The 22,047-nt window shown below is 39.6% G+C and overlaps 2 protein-coding genes across 2 annotated transcripts in view; one reads left to right on the plus strand and one right to left on the minus strand.

The window, feature by feature from the left end:
• Positions 1 to 3,978: 3,978 nt before the first annotated feature.
• Positions 3,979 to 5,830, plus strand: tnfa (tumor necrosis factor a (TNF superfamily, member 2)). Its single transcript, XM_060904041.1, has 4 exons — positions 3,979 to 4,307; positions 4,411 to 4,438; positions 4,546 to 4,605; positions 5,038 to 5,830. Exons 1-4 carry the CDS (start codon positions 4,149 to 4,151, stop codon positions 5,481 to 5,483), a joined length of 693 nt encoding a protein of 230 aa, XP_060760024.1. The 5' UTR covers positions 3,979 to 4,148; the 3' UTR covers positions 5,484 to 5,830.
• A 7,659-nt stretch (positions 5,831 to 13,489) lies between these two features.
• The window catches only part of gabbr1b (gamma-aminobutyric acid (GABA) B receptor, 1b), a 134,190-nt gene continuing 125,632 nt past the window's right edge, over positions 13,490 to 22,047 (minus strand). The window contains exons 16-18 of the mRNA XM_060904042.1: positions 21,476 to 21,604; positions 21,100 to 21,243; positions 13,490 to 13,831 (exon numbers count right to left, since the gene is read on the minus strand). Coding sequence (XP_060760025.1) covers positions 13,547 to 13,831; positions 21,100 to 21,243; positions 21,476 to 21,604 — 558 coding nt within the window. The 3' untranslated portion in view covers positions 13,490 to 13,546. The remainder of the gene's footprint in view (positions 13,832 to 21,099; positions 21,244 to 21,475; positions 21,605 to 22,047) is intronic.

Below are 22,047 nucleotides of genomic sequence, written 5' to 3' on the forward strand. Positions count from 1 at the left end.
CATTTCCGCTTTGAATGTAAACAAACCAGCGAAATGACAGGAGGAATTTGTGAAAAATGCAATAATAATAATTTTCAAAAAATAAAAAAGATACACGGGCACGGTGTTACACGGTGGTGTAGCGGTTAGCGCTGTCGCCTCACAGCAAGAAGGTCCGGGTTCGAGCCCCGTGGCCGGCGAGGGCCTTTCTGTGCGGAGTTTGCATGTTCTCCCCATGTCCGCGTGGGTTTCCTCCGGGTGCTCCGGTTTCCCCCACAGTCCAAAGACATGCAGGTTAGGTTAACTGGTGACTCTAAATTGACCGTAGGTGTGAATGTGAGTGTGAATGGTTGTCTGTGTCTCTATGTGTCAGCCCTGTGATGATCTGGTGACTTGTCCAGGGTGTACCCCGCCTCTCACCCATAGTCAGCTGGGATAGGCTCCAGCTTGCCTGCGACCCTGCACAGGATGAGTGGTTACAGATAATGGATAGATGTTTCTTTTACATACTTGATAACAACTTTTGGGGTTTTGTTTTCGAGTAGAGTTTTTATTTCATCCTAGGTTGGTTCAGCAACACGCTCCGCCATTTTGTTTTTCTCTACTCATGGTATATGAGCTGATATCCTCGTAGTCGAGTAGCCAATCAGAACACGCGATTGCTCATATCCAGTGAATGTGGATAGAATAAAATATATTATATAGTATATGTATTTGTCCTCTTATTTGCACTATTATCATGTCCCATGACATATGTTGCACTATTATTGTTACAGTTCCACCATACCTGCAGCTCCCTCACTTCACTGTGTCACTTTATACAGCTTTACACCAATACTGGATGTAGTGCCCCTCCCAGTTTTTGTTGTTCGTTGATGTCTTCTGTGAGCAATTGTCCTTATTTAGTTCTATTTTTATTCCATTATATTTTATTCTATTTTTTTTTTTACTTTGTCTACATTTATCGATATTTTAATCTGTACTTGAGCTGCTGCAACACCTGAATTTCCCCTCATGGGGAAATAAAGGAACGTTATCTTATATATAAGGTGTGTTTTCAACTGGAAAAATGCAATCCTCATTTTTTATTTAGACTAGGCATAATGTTGATATTACCTTGCTATAACAATAAAACACTTAATAGCTGTTGAAGTTGTTGAACATACTATTATTAGTTTATTAACAGCACAGTATTACATAACATCATACAGGAACCACTGGGTAATGTACTGTAGATTATGTTATGTTATGTTATGTTATGTTATGTTATGTTGTTATGTTGTTATGTTATGTTATGTCTGTGATGACTTCTGTCTTTCTCGTTAACACCAGTCTGATTCTTTCAACATTCTTATCGTTGACTAAAAACAAAGGTAATTAGCTTGCAAATTTACATAAAGTCTTCCTATCATGGAACATGATGCTGCCACAAAATGAGTCACACTACAGCTTTTAAACATGGCACAGACCACAGCCCACAATAAAAGAAACTATTCACTTGTATTATACATTAAACAAGATTTTTTTTTAATGATTTGAATTTGGCAACTCAATTTAAACTTTGAGGCAAAAAAACCAAACTGGATATCATGAAAATCATTAAAAATTCCAAAAATTCCATTAGATAGTATACTTAGTTAAGTGCTTATATTCTACTCATATTGAAACACTAAACTGGTTTAGTTTTCTGTGTTGAACCTTTGAAGATTTCCCCATAGGGACAAACTAAAGGGTCCTTAAGGGTTCAGTATTTAATCTTTTTGTTATCCATCCATCCATTATCTGTAGCCGCTTATCCTGTTCTTTTTATTATTATTATTATTATTATTATTATTATTATTATTATTATTATTTTGGCCACATCATGAGTCCCACCACAGCCCCAAAATATTCTACACATGTTTAATATGATCAAAATTTTAAATAGCTTTTGACAATTTCAAGGTAAATGGCATCAATTTTAACATGGAAAAGACTTCATTAAATCAAACCGAACTTTAATTAAAATAAGGTAAAATATTTTAAAGAAAAAAATTGGGCATCTGATAGTACTCAGGTTTGGATCTTCTACACTGCAAAAATTAAATAAATAAATTATAAATAAATAAATAAATAAATAAATATACACAGATGTTATAATTTCAAAAGGTGTGAAAGACATCCCCCAGAATTCTACAAAGAAGGAATTCTCCGATGGAAACATCACTTGCAGAAGTGTTTAGACTTAAATGGAGGATATGTTGAGAAATCGCTTTATTTTTTCATAAAAAAGATTTTTTTTTTCAGTTTGTCTTAGAACTTTTTGACTTACCCTCGTGTGTATGTATATATATATATAAAATGAAGTTAAATTTTCTAATCAGATTTATTTTGTATTTACTATTATAAAATTACCATAAACAAAATATAAGTCAAAGCATTTTCTAGCCTTTTTTTTTTACTCATTTCAACTTTAAATTCTTATTTTAGCATATAAGCTTTTATTTTACCATATAAATATTTACAGTCAGCAAAATTATTTTCCAATAGTACGAGACTTTTCAAGCTTGAAATGAGTAAAAATGTTTCAAAATAGGGATAATAATTTTATATTTGGTTTATTGTCATCGTATAACAGAAATACTAGATACATTTGACTATATTCAAGATATTTTCAGTTGATATCGTCTCATGTTCAGCAGGGACACAGTCTTTAATATGATGAAAATGTTCCATCTGATGAAAACTGAAACAGTTTCTGACGACCTGAAGGAAACTGGCATCCATTTCAAGTTGGCACAAAAGACGTCAGATCGAATAAAATGAAAATCTGGACATCACTAAGCGTTTGATCCTGGGTACAGCCTTGATAATGATAATAATACACTTTTATACAGTAGCAGTCAAATGTTTGTACACCCCAACTCTACTCATTCATAGGGTTTTCTGTATTTTGTATTTTTTCTATTGTAGAACAACACTGACAACATCAACACTTTGAAATAACATCTGGAACATATATCGAATTATGTGGTAAACAAACAAACCCAAATCTGTTTGATAGTTTAGATTCTTCCAAGTATCCAGCATTTACCTTGATGACACTTTGTGCACTATTGGCATTATCTTAACCAGCTTCATGAGGTCGTCACTTTGAATGCAATTCAATTAACAGCTGCCTCGTCTAAAGGTAATTAGTGGATGAGTTTCTTCCTTCTTAATGAGTTTGAGGTCAAACAGTAGATAGTAAATAATTAAAATACTAAATAAGTAAATAGCCCTATTCCACAACTGTACTAATCCATATTATGTACTTTAAGACATGAAGAAGTGTCTTTTAATTCATCAAAATAAAGAAAAAACATTGAATTAGAAGGTGCGTCCAAATTTTTGACTGGTCCTGGAGCGGCATTTGTTTCAGGCCTCGATTGAGTTTTCTCCAAAGAACTTCGTCATAGGTCTTGTTGGAGGTTTTCTAATAAGCATAAACTTAAGGATACATAAAGGTTTTAGACTGAACCTTTTTTAAAGTGTATTCTTACCTCATAAGTAAAGACTAAGATGAAATAATAAGAATGACTGTGCTGTTTGAGTTACTTTGAGGTGAGGTGAGAAAGGAGAAGAAGAAAAGTGGGGAGGGAACTCAAATTGGGCCAAATGAGGAAGGAAGACTAATACACGAGAATCAAAAAAAGCACAAACACGAGACAAGGGCAGAAAAACCCATAGCGAGAAAACCTGTATATTTCATCTTATGCTTTTTTTTTTCAAAGTAAAAAAAAAAAGATTACAATGCAAGCAAAGAAACAAACTTTTGTTGGGAGAAGAAACAAAGAAATGGGAGCACTGGTCGTGTGTGTGTGTGTGTGTGTGTGTGTGTGTGTGTGTGTGTGTGGTAAAAGAAATGTGCGTGGGCGTAGGCATGGTTTGTCTGTGGGCTTTCACAAAATGAAACACTTCATGGTTTCTTCCCCTCCTCTCTCCTTTCTGTCATCAGTGGAGTTTCCCCGGTATTTGCCTCCAGAGCTCCGCTTTAAAAGCAGACCAGCACACAGGAGCACCATTATCAAGCAGCAAAGACAGACACGAAGAGCAACTTCAGCTCCAGTCAGACATCTGAACTCAATTCCATCAGCAGGAGCTGCAAGCAGAAGACTACATTCCTCCTAAAGGACTAACTACTGAACGAGATGGCCAGTGATAGTCAGGTTGTGTTGGATGTGGACACACCCCGGGTGATGCTCGTACGTGAGAAGGCCACGTCTTCTTCAGGAATTTGGAGAACGTGTGGCATTCTGCTCGCTGTGGGTCTCTGTGCTGCTGCTGCTGTCTGCTTTTCTTTCAACAAGGTGAGCTGCGCGAATAGAGACATGACACTGCTCTATAACCTGTTCATATTTACCTCTGCAATAACACAGTCCTTCTTTCTTGTTTTTCTTCTTCATTTAACAGACGCAAAATCAACCAGATGAAACCCAAGGTGAGTTCAAATCAACGCTTCTTCCAGTTAATTAGTCACTCGAACAAGCTCTGAAACTTATTCTGAAATTCGCGACGCTAACGACATTGCTTCTTTTCTCGCATCAGAAATCAAGCATGCGCTGAGGCAGATTTCCGAGACTGCAAAGGCTGCGATTCATCTCTCAGGTAAGAAACTGGCTTGATTTTCTCAAAAGCATCGCGTCACAAAGATCACTGTTCAACGGTAGAGCGAGCAGCACAGTGAACACTCTCTCTCCCTCGTAGTTAAGATGCTCTTAGCGTTAAGAGGCTTTTGGGAAACCCACCACAGATTAGGTACAGCGCTAAACAAAGCAGCAAGGAAACACAGGCTCGAAAAGCAACAAAGGAGTTTCTAGATTAAGACAAAGAAAATCAATCTGGCGCTGAATGAAACGTTTTAAATATGAGCTGATTCAAACCTGTAGGTAAATCAGATTTGATGACTTGTACGGTGGCTGACAGAAACTGTAGATCAGTTGTATTAAGCCTTACTGTGTTGACTCACAGAGCAGAAGAGAAATAAATATGAAAGGAAAAAGAAAACATGTTTCATTTGCATTTTTCTTTCTTCTGAAGGTTCTTACAACTCGGAGTACTCGAACAAATCTGTCCAGTGGAAAGACAACGCAGACCAAGCTTTCGCCTCAGGCCTAAAACTGGAGGGGAACGAGATCAAGATTCTCCATGACGGCCTCTACTTCGTCTACAGCCAGGCCTCGTACCGTCTCAACTGCAAAGCTGATGATAAGGATGCCGAGGGCCAGGTGATGCACATGAGTCACAGAGTGTCTCGTTGGTCTGATGCCTATGGCTCATGGAAGCCACTGCTGAGCTCTACAAGATCAGCCTGCAGGAAAACACTTGAAGAGAACCCCTCACACTGGTTCGGTGCTATCTACCTCGGAGCCGCATTCAACCTGGAGGCCGGAGACCGACTGCGCACCGTCATGGACACCGAGCTGCTCTCTAAAGTCGAGAACACCGGCGGGAAAACGTTCTTCGGAGCGTTCTCCTTATCCTAAGATCTAACATGTTGCCATTTTAAAAGTTTGCAATGGCTCCTAGAGATGGACCCAAACTGAGGAACTGTTGTTTTATATTAAAACACACATCAGTGTAATTAAATGTTAATGGAACTGCTAAGTAAACTTTAGCAGTTCTCAATGTTCCGCTAGAGACGGAACAGATCAAGACGTAAAAACAGTCAGTGAGGACAGTGTTTTAAAACTGACTACAGGGAAAAATGAAATTTAGAAAAACATTCAGAAAATGATGTATGTATGTATTTATTTATTTATATAAAATTATTTATTGACTTATTTATTCCAGGGACACATATTTATTTTGTTATTTATTTATATGGTGTAATTTTGCTGGATGTTTAATGACCAATAAAACTAACAAAAAAAGAGAAAAAGAAAGTCTTGTGCTCTCTTGGTGTTTTACTGATTGGTTTTGGATGAAATGACTGGAATTTTTCTTTCAATAAGAAAAGTTCACTACTATTCTTACCGCTATGCATTACTTAACATAATGGTATTATATTGCTTCAGAGTCTATTACTCAGAGAGAATTATATTATGAAATAACGAATGAAATATCCTTCATTCATGTTCCTATGGAATCAAGCAAGCAAGAAAAAACAAAAAAAAAAAATGTACTGCATTTATGAAAGGTTCAATCTAAAGCCCTAAAGGTTCTTTAGTTTGTCACAAACTATCCTTTAACGATCCCTTCAGAGAATGCCTTTGTCAAAGGTCAACTCATATCGCTTGTCAAGTTTGTTAGTAAGAAACCATGAAAAAACAAAACCTCCTGATAACTTCTCCATGTTGGAATAAAAACATAAAGTTACGGCAATCTGAAACTAGATAGAGACTGTGACTAAAGTCAGAGTAATTTGTGCAAGCTGTTACAAACCGGGACATCTGGTCACCGTACCCTACAGATCTGGAACGGTAAGAGATAGAGAACGACGCTTAGTGAGGAAAAGTTGCGCCCTGACGCCCTGAACACAATAAAAAAAAAAAAAAACGATTTAAAAAATCATGAAAATTGACAGAGTTATAAATGATTGAAAAAAAATCCCATTTTTTCATGGATCATTCCGGATCAGTGATCCAGATCAGCACCAAAAGTCATAGCAATGTAATTCAGTCCAGAGGTTATTCTTTGGGCAAAATTTGGTGATGATTGGTTGAAAACTGAGGGAGAAATAGCGTCCTTAAAACATAATAATAATAATAATAATAATAAAATAGAAAGATCCTGAGGGAAACAATTTGCTTCAGCGCTGAGAGTGCAAATTAAAAATAACATTTCTTAAGAATATTAACTAGAACTATATGTTATTAAGAACATTCAAGCAGTGAATGTTTGAACTGGCCCATATGGAAAAGATGTAGATAAATCTTATAAAATTTGTATGTCCTTTGTCTGAAACTTGTATGTAAAGCATACAACAGTGAAACCAGATATAAGATCCTTAGTAAATTTGAACAAAATGAAACTTGTATGATTTGCGTATTTATCAGAACAATATATGACAGTAATGCAAAAGTGGCCACTTTCAGGAGTAAATCATATTCCTGATATGATGCACAATACATGAAACATAAACTGAAGGTGATGGAAAGTTATATATTTTTTATAAGTTTCTTCTATTTCTTTTCCATATGGGGCTGTATATTTCCGAAGGAAAGCTCCATCACTCATATTACTGCTCAGTTGTTAACATGTTTGTGGTTGATTTTATTAACCTCAGTGCGCTCGAGCTGGAATACAACTTGCCCCAGATATACCATGATGACAGATGATAATGATGACTGCATTAAAAGAGGAAGTGGGCAGTCTGTTCTCATTAAATATTATGATTTACGAGTAGTAACACTTTTAGGTTTGACCTGCATTTTGACGTAAACTTTATTTAGGTCGTAATCCCCCAACTTTTAAAAAATGACACACCGATGCTAAAGTAAGGGTCTGAATTGCACCTTGCGTAATTTTTCGCAAGCACTGCAATTTCCATTTGACTGCCATCTCCTTACATCAGAGCGAGTGATTTTTTTCTGCGAGAGGGGAAACTCAGTCATTTTGCCATGTGCTGACTCCATCAGTGGGTCCTCCTCTGCAGGTCACATACGCCGCCACCGCACTCTGGGATCAGGCGGCCTGGAAAGTTACGACCTTGAGAAAAGGTGATGTTCTTTTAATCAACCAGATTTAGAGTAAGAGGGAGGAGAGACTGAAGAGGAAAGACAGATTTGGAGTAGAACTGCCAGTCAAATGTAAGCAGGTTGGGGTAATGAGACGCTCTGGGCTTTAAACAGCACAGTACTGAAATGACCTCTATGACATTTCCAGCATGCATTTGGAAGAGTGACATTTGCACAGATCATGTGACATTTCAAAAGCACTTCATGTCAATGATTTTAAGAAGAATAATAAATATGCACTTGAGCTTTAAAAACTAGCAATGTGGGGTATTTGAGCACGAATTGTCACTTAGACTGTTCTGTAAAAAAAAAGCATTTTTAAAAGCCAGGTAAAAAATATTGAGTCTAAACTGTATAACTAGAGATGAATTTCATTTTTCAGTCCTCTGACAGGTACGAAGTAAAGCTGTACTTATTTTACTGACGTACCTTACGTAATAACTTACTTATTTGCTAAACAACTTCTTTACTTTAACACCATTGATTTATTTTATTTATTTACTATACTTTCTTTACTTTTAACTTAGTTAATTTACTTAGGTACTTTATTTATTTTCTTAGTTTTACTTCAGCCTGCTTATTCCACTTATTTACATTTTTATTTTTACTTACTTATGTACTTACATGCATTTATTTACGGGTTGTTTTACAATCAGGGTACGCAAGCTAAAAATCACATTTAACACTTATCTTCAATATCAAAAGGCTTGACTAAATAAACTTGGTTGTTTATTGTAGCCCTGTGATAGCTCTATTTACCATGCAAAAAAAAAATTTGGTGATAACGTTATTTTGGGTGAATGTATGGCAATATATGTCATATTTAGCAAAATTACTCGTGTCATTTAGAAAAAGTGCTTTTTTGACCACAGGTAGCTCCAAAAGGGATGCACTTACATCATTCTTTATACCATAAAACAAATATTTGGTTCCATATCATTGGAAACATAGTTAAGTTTTAATGTTGAATGCCAGTAAGTTTTCAGACTATTTTGATCAAATTAGTATGTAATTGTGTCAAAAAAAAATGTCCTCTCCAAGACAGCTAATTTTTCAATATAAAATAACATATCTAAAATGATTATTTTCATCCTAAAATGTGGTCAAGATATTGGGACATAAATATTAGAGACAACTAACACAAAGCTTACAGCCTTATATTTAAAAGCACTATGGAAGTAGTGGATTCTGAATTGTCAAAAAAAAAAAGTCCTCTCCGAGAATCACTTCATTTGTTTCTCCCAGCCCTGCTTAAAGCTACACTTAGGCAAAGTTTACATTAGACCGTATCTGTCTCGTTTTCTTCGCGGATGCACTGTCCGTTTACATTAAAACGCCTGGAAACGCCGGGAAACGGGAATCCGCCAGGGTCCACGTATTCAATCCAGATCGTGTCTGGTCCGGTGCTGTGTAAACATTGAGAATACGCGGATACGCTGTGCTGAGCTCTAGCTGGCGTCGTCATTGGACAATGTCACTGTGACATCCACCTTCCTGATTCGCTGGCGTTGGTCATGTGACGCGACTGCTGAAAAACGGCGCGGACTTCCGCCTTGTATCACCTTTCATTAAAGAGTATAAAAGTATGAAAATACTGCAAATACTGATGCAAATACTGCCCATTGTGTAGTTATGATTGTCTTTAGGCTTGCCATCCTTCCACTTGCAAGTGGTAAGTGACGCGCATGCCCGACATGCACTGAGATCACACACACAGCGGCTCAGTCCCAAATCACTGCTCGTGCGCTTCACTCACGCGCTGTGTGAGCTGCGCAGGGCCGGAGTGCGCACCCTCCAGAGGGCACTCGCTGTTCAGGGCGGAGTGATTTGGAGCGCAGGATGCCTGCGGAGCCGAGCGTATCCGTGTATTGGCGTTGCTGTGTGCACGCAAATCGTGTATTGGCGTTGCTGTGTGCACACTAATCGTTTTAAAAACGTTAATCTGATGATCCGCTGATACGGTCATCATACGGGGTATGTAAACCCCACCTTAATCTTGTTATAATACAAACTATTACACACGCCTATCTGTTCTTTAACTTGTCCTTCACTTAAAAACTGGTACAAGCACCAGTTTGAATCAATTTGAATTTTGGACCCCTGTGACACAAACTTTGTACCCTGATTGTAAAACAACCCTTACTTACTTCACTTAAGCTTCTTACTTTCTTTCATTTAATTTTTATTACTTACTTACCTTTACTTACATACTTTCTTAACTTACTTATGATTTTACTTTTACTTACTTAATTTACTTACTTTACTAACTTACATTTACCTACTTTATTTAATAATTATCCCCCGCCCAAATGAAGTTTGGCAGGGGATATAGAAACGGGTTTCGTCCGTCCGTCTGGCCATATTTTCGTTTCCGGGCCATATCTCTGAAACTACTGAAGATATCTTCATGAAACTTTGTATACATATCAAGGAACATGTCACCTGGTGCCTTTTGGTATTTTGGATTTTTGAAAAAAAGTATTTTTCAAATATTTACTTAAAAATAGATTTTGACTTAGTTTCTAAGAGCAATGCTCATTTCCGGAGCATATATCCAAAACTATTCATGATACAAATTTGAAACTTGGTATACATGTTAACAAGGTGATGTAGATGTGCCTTTTCATACTAAGATATCTGAGAAATTTTAATTTTTCATGTTTCCATGGAAACAATTTCAGACTTAGTCTCTCAGGTTAGTCTCAGGGGTAGGTTTTGTTTCCGGAGCAGAACTTGAAAACTTGAACTTGAAAAGTGGTATGGTCTTGAAAGTTGGTATATGTGTTGATTAAGTAATGTATATCTGCCTTTTGATACTAAGAAATGTGAGAAGTTTTAATTTTTAGCTCACCTGGACCAAAGGTCCGCTGGGTTTATGCCATGGGCTGCTGAGGTCAGTGTAAAGAGGTAGGGTTTGTTTCCTGCAGCAGAACTTGAAAAATGTGACAAATAATATCTTGAAATTTGGTATATAGTTGGTATATAGGGCAGGGGATATATTTACTCTGTCTTCCTGTTTTCTTACTTTTACTTACTAATTTGACCTTAGTTAATAATTTACTTTCTTGACTTATATTATTTATTTACTTAGTTTACATTTACTTACTTAACTTAATAACTTTCTTAGTTTTATTAACTTTTTTAACTTATTTTTACTATTTCTTTACTTTTACTTAATTTATTTACCTCTTACCTTTTTACTTACTTTATTTGCTTAACTTATTTTCAAGATTTATTTATTTTACTTACTTTACTAACTTACATTTACTTATTTTATTCAATAATTTTCTTACAATTCCTTACTTATTTACCTTAGTTAATAGCTTACTTTATTTACTTATATTACTTATTTACTTACTTACCTGAATAACTTACTTTCTTAGTTTTATTTACTTTTTTACTTATTTTTACGATTTCTTTGTTTATTTTGCTTTCTTACTTTTACTTAATTTACTTACCTCTTACCTTTTTACTTACTTTATTTATTCATTTGCTTACTTAACTTACCCACAATTCATTCATTCATTCATTCATTCATTCATAGCACCTTTCTAACATCTACTGTACAAAGTATGTAACACAAAGTTTACAACAAAAACAACACAAAACAGAAGAGTACATGATACATAAGCAAAGCGCATGTTCAGTAATGACTTTGAAAAATAATTTCTCCAGAGTGCTGAGTCCCGAGGACATAACACACACACACACACACACACACACACACACACACACACACACACACACGCCACATTTGATTCACCAAAGAACATAAAAATCAAGTGAAAACGCAGTGAAGGAATCACACCTTAAAATACAAAAACAATTCTCTTTATTTATCCATAGACACCAATTCTGTTAGATCTGACAGAATCTGAACATCTGAACTCTATAATGGTGAATATAAATATACTTTCAATACCACATGGGAATACGATTTACTGTTCACACTTTATATCGTATGTTCAAGAGAATACAGTTAACATATACACACTTTGTATGTGCATAACATCTGGATGATTATAGCTGGAGGTTCTTCTCGATCGATTTGAAGATGCCAGAAATGCTGCCGTCGAAGAATGAGTGTGAGATAATAAAATATAAATTCAAATTTCCTGTCAATGTGCTTTTTGTCATAAACATTTTCATGTAAACATATGAATAACACCGTGTTGAGTTTTGCACAGAATCCTTTCCGGAGCTGATTCTGCACAATCTGAGGAGAATCAAAGGCCGTGAGTCAATTGAAAGCTAAAAGTCCCACAGGCCTGTGGACCCAAGCTGGTATTTCAAACAATAACACCTTCCCCACATACTTAGAAGGACTACACAACACAAGGAGACAGAGAACAAAACAGGTAAGAACTTGCTCAGAAAAAGTACCTCAAGCCTGGGTTTTTCTCATCAAAAGTCAGTATGAAACCACAAGACTGGGATTTATGTTGAGAGGAAACTGTAAGAAGTGACAGAAAGAAGTGTGTGTGTGTATGTATGTATGTAGGGGGGTGTTGTTTTATGACTCATGTGATGCATCCTACAGCAATCCCCTCTCTTCACTGAACTCTAAGGGCTTTTGGGGGGGTTATAATATATAATAACTTTATAACATTCACATCGCTGGACTGCATGACACGAATAAGCGTCGACGCACGTGCCGTTAAGAAGCTAACTGGATTATAGCAGCTTGTAGATTAAATCTGAAGCCTTTGTCTGTGGGGTGGATAAAAGATAAGCGAAAAAAACAATCAAATCACATACTTGCAATCTACCACAGTAGGCTTTTAAACATGCAACAATGCAACATCTGTAAACTCTGGAACCTTTACTGCACTCAACTGTGGGAGGCCAAGCGACTGCAAAACCAATGCACGTCATTTCTGAGCATCTGTTCAGATTAGGCCTTGAAAGAAAACAAAAACAGACTTGGATGGAATATACCTTCAGGTTTTTTTTTTTAAATTTATTTCTCTTTAATAAAACCCTATTCGAAGGTCAGGATGTGTAATGGTGCTTCGTAATACTGTGCTTGGCAACTTCAAGGTGCGTTTAATAAGATCATAAATCCCAACGATCCTAACACCAACCAACAAAATGGTTATGATGTTTGATCATTCCTCCCTAAGGCAATCGATCCACCCTAAGTTTAGATCCGAACACCTCTGCTGTCTCCTGCCCAACCCTAAAAGTTATTTTGCCAGAAGCAAAAGAAACTGGTTAATGTGCTAAACAATGCAACCAAGAGCAGGTAAATGCTTTTCCTGGGTTAATTGTACAACATTACAAGCTGCATGCCTCAGGGAATGAGCAATGATGTCATGGTAAAAGGACATGGTTGCGAAATCGAAGCATTTTCCTTCTGACACGATCTGTGGAAAAAAAGACTTTATGCCTAAAGGCTTATAATGGGGGTGAGACTATAATAATTATGGTTCAGGAAGATTCAACACCAGTTCAGACAAATTTCCTACATAATAAAACACTTTCCAGCTCCACTAAAACATTCAAGACATTCTAAGTTATCAGGTAGATCAGCTCTAAAGTTGGTAATTCAAACCCCATTGAAGATACCTGATAGCTCATATTAGAGATTTATGATCCAAACTTTTAAGGAAGGCTGAACATGTTCTGCAAGTCACCCAGAGTTAGCCTTTCTCCGAGAAGGCAAATTCCCCATACCACTGCAAATGCAGCTTCAAAAATAAGCATGACTTGAACATGATGTGATGAGGTCCAGCTGCATGTTCCCTCACCGAACACAAATGCCAAGGTGTAAGACAAGGAAACAGGTAGATAATGAACAAATCTTTTGTGCCCCTTCCCCTTTTTAGTTCAGGTCTTCTTCCTGCCACATTCCTTGATCTTTCGTTGCCTCACTTATAGAGGAGCTGCAGGCGGCTGGCATGGCAGTTGTTGCGGCTGATCTTGCCATCTGGCTGGTAAACGCTGGTAGAGTTAGAGAAGGTTGGAGGCAGGGAGTGATTGTCTGAGGTAGGAATAGGGTATCCGGGTGGAGGGAGGAGAGATTTAGGGTCAGTGTGAGAGACTGAAAGCGGAGGGGTGCTGTGATTCAGGTTGGTAGATGACGGACGTCTCCGGGAGCGCAAGGCTTGTCGCTCGGAGAGCTGGTTCCTCAGTTCGGATACACGCTCTTCCTTCTGTGAGATAAAACAAACAATGGAGACAAATGTTCAACATGGACATTCATTCACTCATTTTCAGTAACTGATTTATCCTGATCAGAGTCATGGTGAAACCTGGAAGTACTGAACTTGAAGGATGAGATGGGATGCTAGTCCACCTGCCTATATTTAATTGAAAATAGTACAAAGATAACATATCAAATGTTCGAAACTACGAAATTTTACTTTTTTTTTTAATACATACTCATTTTGAATTTCATGTCAGCAACACGTTTCAGAAAAGTTGGGACAGGGGCAACAAAAGACTGAAAAAGTTGTGTAATGCAAAAAAACCCCAAAACCTAATTTGGTTAATTGGCAACAGGTCAGTAACATGATTTGGGTATAAAAAGAACATCCCAGAGAGGTGGAGTGTCTCAGAAGTAAAGCTGGGGAGGAGTTCACCGCTCTGTGAAGGACTATGTGGGCAAACAGTGCAACGATTTAAGAATAACGTTCCTCAATGTAAAACTGCAAAGAATTTGGGGATCACATCATCTATGGTACATCCATCCATTATCTGTAGCCGCTTATCCTGTTCTACAGGGTCGCAGGCAAGCTGGAGCCCATCCCAGCTGACCATGGGCGAGAGGCGGGGTACCATATGATATATTTAACGATCTTATGTACCATACCATCTACGGTACATAATATCATTAAAAGATTCAGAGAATCTGGGGGAATCTCTGTACACAAGGGACAAGGCTGAAAACTGACACTGGATGCCTGTGATCTTCAGGCCCTCAGGAGACACTGCATTAAACGCAGACACGTGTCTGTAGTGGAAATCACTGTATGGACTCAGGAACACTTCAGAAAACCATCATCTGTGAGAACAGTTTATTACTGCATCCACAAATGCAAGTTAAAACCAGATATAAACAATATCCAGAAACACCGCCACCTTCTCTGGGCCCGAGCTCTTTTACGATGGACTGAGGCGAAGTGGAAAATTGTCCCGAGATCCGACGAATCAAAAGTAGAAATTCTTTTTATAAATCGTGGACACCACGTCCTCCAGGTGAAAGAGGAGAGGGACCATCCGGCTTATTATCAAAGCACAGTTCAAAAGCCGGCGCCTGTGATGGTATGAGAGTGCATTAGTGCACATGACATGGGGAGCTTGTACATCTGGGAAGGCATCATTAATGCTGAATGATATATGCACGTTTCAGAGCAATATGCTGCCATCCAGACAAAATCTTTTTCAGGGAAGGCCTTCCTTCTTACAGCAAGACAATGCCAAACCGCTTTCTGCACATATTAAAACTGCATGGCTCTGTAGTAAAAGAGTCCGGGTGCTAAACTGGCCTGCAGTCCAGACCTGTCTCCCATTTAAAACCCTTGGCGCATTATGAAGCGCAAAATACGACAAAAGAGACCACGAACTGTTGAGCAACTGAAATGGTATATCAGGCAAGAACGGGACAACATTTCTCTTTCAAAACTACAGCAAATGGTTCTCCCCGTCCCAATGTTTTTGAAACGTGTTGCTGACATCAAATTCAAAATGAGCATATATTTTTCAAAAAACAATAAACTTTCTCACTTTCAACATTTGATATGTTGTCTTTGTACTATTTTCAATGAAATATAGGGTTTCCAGGATTTGTAAATTTTCATATTCTGTTTTTGATTTAGGGCGGCACGGTGGTGTAGTGGTTAGCGCTGTCGCCTCACAGCAAGAAGATCCTGGGTTCGAGCCCTGGGGCCGGCGAGGGCCTTTCTGTGTGGAGTTTGCATGTTCTCCCCGTGTCCACGTGGGTTTCCTCCGGGTGCTCCGGTTTCCCCCACAGTCCAAAGACATGCAGGTTAGGTTAACTGGTGACTCTAAATTGACCGTAGGTGTGAATGTGAGTGTGAATGGTTGTCTGTGTCTATGTGTCAGCCCTGTGATGACCTGGCGACTTGTCCAGGGTGTACCCTGCCTTTCGCCCGTAGTCAGCTGGGATAGGCTCCAGCTTGCCTGCGACCCTGTAGAAGGATAAAGCGGCTAGAGATAATGAATGAATGAATGAATGAATGAATGTTTTTGATTTATGTTTTACACAGTGTCCCAAATTTATGGAATTGGGGTTGTATTGAGCAGAGGCTCTTATCGAGAGCAATGTATAATGAGTGTTCACACACACACACACACACACACACACCCTGGAGAGCAGTTGGTGTTAGATGCCTTGCTCAAGGGCACTTCCAGAGAATCAAACCAATGACCCTTTGGACCCAAGGCTGCTTGTCTAACCTTTAGGCCATGACTGTCTTGCATGTATACGTTCACAACCAGTAGCAGTTTAGTGTAGCCAATGCACCTATCAGCATGCTTTTAGGAGAAAATGGAGAACCTGGAGGAAACCCATGCAGACATGGGGAAAGCATACAAGTAACCTGAACTCATAACTGGACAGGGGAATTTGGAGCTGCGAGGCCACAACACTACCTGCTCCACCAGCTTACCGCCCACAATAAAAATGTCCTGGCTTGGTAGTAGTTGGGGTCAGAGCACAGGATTATCCATGATATAACACTCCTAGAGCAGATCAATATTCTTGCTCAAGAACCCAACAATAGCAGTAATGGGATATGAACTCATGACCTTTTCATGTCATAGTTCCCATGGAAACCATGTTTGAGTCCTGTCTCAGCCGTTTTATTGTTATTGATCTGATTATGTGCACCTGACCTTTGTTTCCTTGGGTCTTTGTACCCATTATCTTGCCACTTAACTTTGTGAAATCTTGTTGTGCATTTGCCTTCATGTCTAATCCATGATTTCGTGTATGTTTGAGTTTCTTTTTTCCTCCACTTTGACCCTGGATTTCTTAGATTTCTGACCATCGAGTTGTCTTGTACTACCTTGTCTGTCTGTTTTGACCATAATGGACGCTATGGACACTGTGCTTTCTGGATTTGTCCCAATTAATAGGGGTTACACACTTATATCCACCTCTTAGCACATATTCCATCATGCGCTTTGGCTCAACCATTTATAAAAATACACATATATCAATCAATTAATCAATCAATCATGCCAAGCAAGCTCGGACCCCCATGACCCTGCCTCTCCAACCGACTTTATCCTGCATTACCGCAGGCAGTTCTTCTACTAGGCAGCCCGTGTCATCCCCCAGTTGATCAATGTGGGTACATGCGGGATGACCCACAAAGGTGGTACTGTATTTGGGCTGCCATAGAAGGAGATCGCTAGCCAGCTCTTCCTTGTTGCGCCAACAGTGGCCAGCAAACTGTAATCTTCTCTCCTGGACGGTTACCGATACGGGGGGAATAAAAACATATAGCTCTTTATTTGTTAGATGGTCTTTCCAGGAGATATTTAAAGCTGTTCTTAATATTCTTGTAAAGGTACCGTTGAGTGAGGATTGGAGTTTGGAGGTGAGTGTCCAGATAGTGCACCAGGTAGTGAGCAGGTAGCGGGTGGACACACCAATTTGGGTGGTCCACAATAGGGCCTCCTTCCCTCCGCTAGCCTGGGAGTCCACTGTGGGAAAGTGGTAGTACTCCTTTAACCCCCCTGTCAGGGATACTGGCAAAACCATGAGGAGCAGCGTGGTGGATTTCTGGTGCATGACGGAGGAGTTCTCGTTGACCAACGACTGCACATGAAATTGACGTTGGGCGGATGATTTGCGCTAAACAAACAATGGCCAAGGTCTCCCAGTCATGTTAATTGACTACTGCCAGGACCGTAGGCGTGGCATCCGCGGCTCCTTTTCTTCGCCACCAAAAGACTTACATGTATGTTACTGATCTTATGTTGACCTGAGTGTTCGAAGATGAAACGGTATTCAAATGGTTATTCTCAACCCTCAGCACCCACCATCAGAAAGAGTCCCAGACAATGTGAAGGACTTCTGGGGGTCTATTTTTATCAGTTTGGTTTATATTGCCGTCATTGAGAGATGACATTATGAAATACATTTTACAACAATACTGCTGGAGATTGTAAAGAGACTCCCTGGTTTAATGGGATTCCTATTTATAAAGCAATATTTCACCCAGAAGCCTTCTTTTGGTGTCTGAAGTTTGCTCCTTCCAGGTTAGATTGAATCTGTGAGGCTCATTTTGTTAAAAACTAGGGTCTGCTTTGAACTCCCAGTTTAATGAATCATCACACATGTGCTCAAAGCCTTGTCGAGTTGCTGAGAATCTCAAACAGATTCGCTTATGTAATTTCTGACGATGTGAACAAAAAGCCGCTGCAGAGCTGAAAATAGTAGCAGCCATCTTAAAACTAGACTCGCGCTCTTGTTTTCTTCTTTTAGGAATATAGACTTATGTAATATACACACACCCAGGCGTATTCCTGAGCCAAGTGGTGTCTTCTGAGTGCAGTTTGTAATGATTCAAATATTCTGAGCCGCTAGTTATACATTTCGCTTACTTGCTAAATATGCACTCGCCGGCCACTTTATTCGGAACACACATCCATCCACCTGCTGTTTGATGCGGTTCTCTAATCAGCCGATCCCTTGACCGCAGCACAGCGCATCAAATCATACAGATACAAATCAAGAGCTTCAGTTAATCTTCACAATGTTCAAACATCAGAACGGGAAAAATTGTGATCTCAAAGTGTGACTTTCTTTCACCGTGGCATGGGTGTTGGTTTGAGCCAGATGGACTGCTGGTTTGAGTATTTCAGAACCTGCTGATCTCTTGGGGTTTTCACACACAACAGTCTCTAGAGTTTACACAGACCGAATGGTGCAAAAAAACCAAAAAACATCAAGCGAGTGACAGTTCTGTGGGTGGAAACAAACATCTTGTTGATAAGAGAGGTCAGAGGAGAACGGGCAGATTGGTTCGATCTTTTTGGCCAGGTAGGATATAGTAACTCATAGCAACTCTTTACAACCGTGGTGAGCAGAAAAGCATCTCAGCATGCAACAGCAGAACAACACATTGGGTTCCAGTCCTGCAGCCAAGAACAGGAGTCTTAGAATCAAGAACAAGTTCCTGTTAAAGTGGCCGGTGAGTGTATATTAGCCTAAGTCTGAAGCTGGGGTCATTCTGTGATTGGGGTGCCATTTTTGTCCCACTGATATTATATTTAACAGTTATTCCACGAAATCGAGTCGTACATGAGCTGATAGCCGATGAGGCGCGTAGCACCGAGTTGGCTATAAGCCGTGTACGACGAGATTGAGTGGAATAACTGTTTTATTCTATCCACATTCACTGGATTTTGAGAAACGGAGCATTTTTATTTTTTGCAAATGCGATAAATAAAAACTTTATACAAAATGTCAGACAAAATAATTTCCGGTTAGAATGTAAACAAACCGAGGAAATGACAGTCGCAATTTATGAAAAATGCTGTAATAATAATTCTGAAAAAATAAAAATGATACGTTCTTACCAAGGGCGGCACGGTGGTGTAGTGGTTAGCGCTGTCGCCTCACAGCAAGAAGGTCCTGGGTTCGAGCCCCGTGGCCGGCGAGGGCCTTTCTGTGCGGAGTTTGCATGTTCTCCCCGTGTCCGTGTGGGTTTCCTCCGGGTGCTCCGGTTTCCCCCACAGTCCAAAGACATGCAGGTTAGGTTAACTGGTGACTCTAAATTGACCGTAGGTGTGAATGTGAGTGTGAATGGTTGTCTGTGTCTATGTGTCAGCCCTGTGATGACCTGGCGACTTGTCCAAGGTGTACCCCGCCTTTCGCCCGTAGTCAGCTGGGATAGGCTCCAGCTTGCCCGCGACCCTGTAGAACAGGATAAAGCGGCTAGAGATGATGAGATGAGATGAGATGTTCTTACCATGAAATACTTTCATTCCTTATTTTATTGCTATTTTGTATTTTTGGGGGGTTTTGTTTTCGAGTTTTTATTTCATCCTCGGTTGGTTCAGCAACACGCTCCACCGTTTTGTTTTCTCTACTCACGGTATATGAGCTGATATCTTAGTAGTAGAGTAGCCAATCAGAGCGCGCGATTGCTCATATCCAGTGAATGTGGACAGAATAAAAATGAATGTCCGTAACTGTCATGCATGCGAGTTAAACACATTTGCACTCTAATGCTAATTCTGTGCTAAAAAAAAAGCAACTTGGCTACGTTCACACTGCAGGCTGAAGTGACTCAAATCCGATCTTTTCGCCCATATGTGACCTGTATCCGATCTTTTATTGACAATATGAACGACACAGATCCGATTTTTTCAAATCCGACCCAGGCCGTTTGGATATGTGGTGCTAATTCCGATTCCTATCTGCTCTTTTCATATGCGACTTCAGTCTGAACCGCCAGGTCGCATTCATCCGACTTACACGTCATCAACAAGCCACAAACATCACTATTCTGCGCTGAAGTAGGCGGCGGGTCTCTCAAACAGTGTTGCCAGATACTGACGTTTTCCAGCCCAAAATATGTTCAAAACCCGCCAAAATGCTCTTGAAACCGCCCAATCTGGCAACACTGCTCTCAAAAAAGTTACAACAACATGGCGCGTAATCACGGGCGCAGATAGAGGGTGGGACGAGTCATATTTAAATTCACCTCGTTCGGTCCCCCCCTACTTATAGGGAGGAAAAAACGTCTATGCTGTCTTTCTTTGCATAAGGCAAACCTCACGGAAAAATCAAAAGACTAATTACCATTCGGTTTATTGAGGTGCACGGCAGTGTATACATATAGTTGCAACAACTCACATAAAACAAAACAAAGACTGATATTCGGTTGGTTGAGCTGCGCAGACTGCACAGGTTGCGAGCTCGAGCTTGGTTGCTATGGTTACTAACAACAAGTTTGACAGGCATGTTGGGGTTGGTTTGCTGGCAGCTTTGTCCCCCCCAGTTTTTTGTCCCCCCCCCAGTTCAAAAAACGTATCTGTGCCCCTGCGCATGACATCAATGCGAGGGACGCTTCGGGCTGTGAAGGTTCTGAATCTTCTCAATGGAAGGACGCAGAGGTTAGGGAGCTGATTTCCATTTGGGGGGATGCAGCTATTCAAGCTAGATTGGATGGGTCATACCGCAACCGGGCGGTTTTACTTCCGTAAACACTGGCCGTGCTCACTGCGTGTGACGTCGTCGTATCCTGCAATGCGCATGCGGAACACTTTTAGGTCGCTTTTCGTTCATACTGAGGATCACATACAAGTCGCATATATTTGTTAATGTGAACGACCTCACAAAAAAATCGGATTTCACAAAAAAAATCGGAATTGAGCATTAAGCCTTGCAGTGTGAACGTAGCGCTTGTTACACATTGAAGAGCAAAATGTCGCCATTTACCTCTTGGATGATCTTCTGCAACTCTTTGTTCTCTCGCTCCAGCTGGCGTGATTTTTCCTCATCATTGTTATTAGTGGACGAGCCGGTCTTCATGGTCTCCTGCTGATCAGACTGCCACTCGCCACGTGTGATTAACCTTCGCATCTACAGCACACACACACACACACACGCACATGCAAATAAATACAGATATGTACACAGATATACAAATACACTCCAGAGACTGAAGGAATGCAATCCGATACAATACAATAACCACACAATCCCTTTCATTAATTTTTCACTGGCAGGATAAAATGCTCGATAGATTTCTGATCTTCAGGCTACAATATCTGCACTAGAGAGTCTCATTCATATTAACGATCCTGTCTTTTACCTTGGGGACGAAGAGCACGACTAGAGTGATGTAGACGGAGAACACAATGGCGAGAGAGGCGAAAGCGAACGAGGCGTCCTGCTTTGAGGACAGGATCATGGTCACAGGAGCTGTAATCATGCACAAAACCTGAAAGAAAGGACAAGTGATGTAGACACAGAGGAAAAAAAAGACAGGACAGAGCATGGAATCGATAAATATTGACCCATGGTCAACCATCTCTCCAAATAAACACCATTTCATCCAAACTGGCAGGAAAAAGAATAGCCTGACATTAAGAGGAGGTGATATTTTTTGATGCGGTTCGTTAGTTATTTGGACAGGACACAAGGTGCTGGACAATACTGATAAATCATCACGCTTTACTGCACAGGTCATGAAACTGTGACCGTTTGGGGTGAAATCTCCATCTAGAAATAGACAAATAACATGCGTTCTCATCACTGCGGCCTGAAACGGAGGCAGGCTGATTTCTGAAATGCTCCTTTCTGCGTTATTTATGACTCAAAAAAGAGGTGCCTGCAGTAATTAATCTTTAATTAAAGGAAATATCCACCCGGAACGGCTTCAAT

This window comes from Neoarius graeffei, chromosome 22, assembly GCF_027579695.1.
Source record: "Neoarius graeffei isolate fNeoGra1 chromosome 22, fNeoGra1.pri, whole genome shotgun sequence".
In the NCBI taxonomy this organism is placed as follows: domain Eukaryota; kingdom Metazoa; phylum Chordata; class Actinopteri; order Siluriformes; family Ariidae; genus Neoarius; species Neoarius graeffei.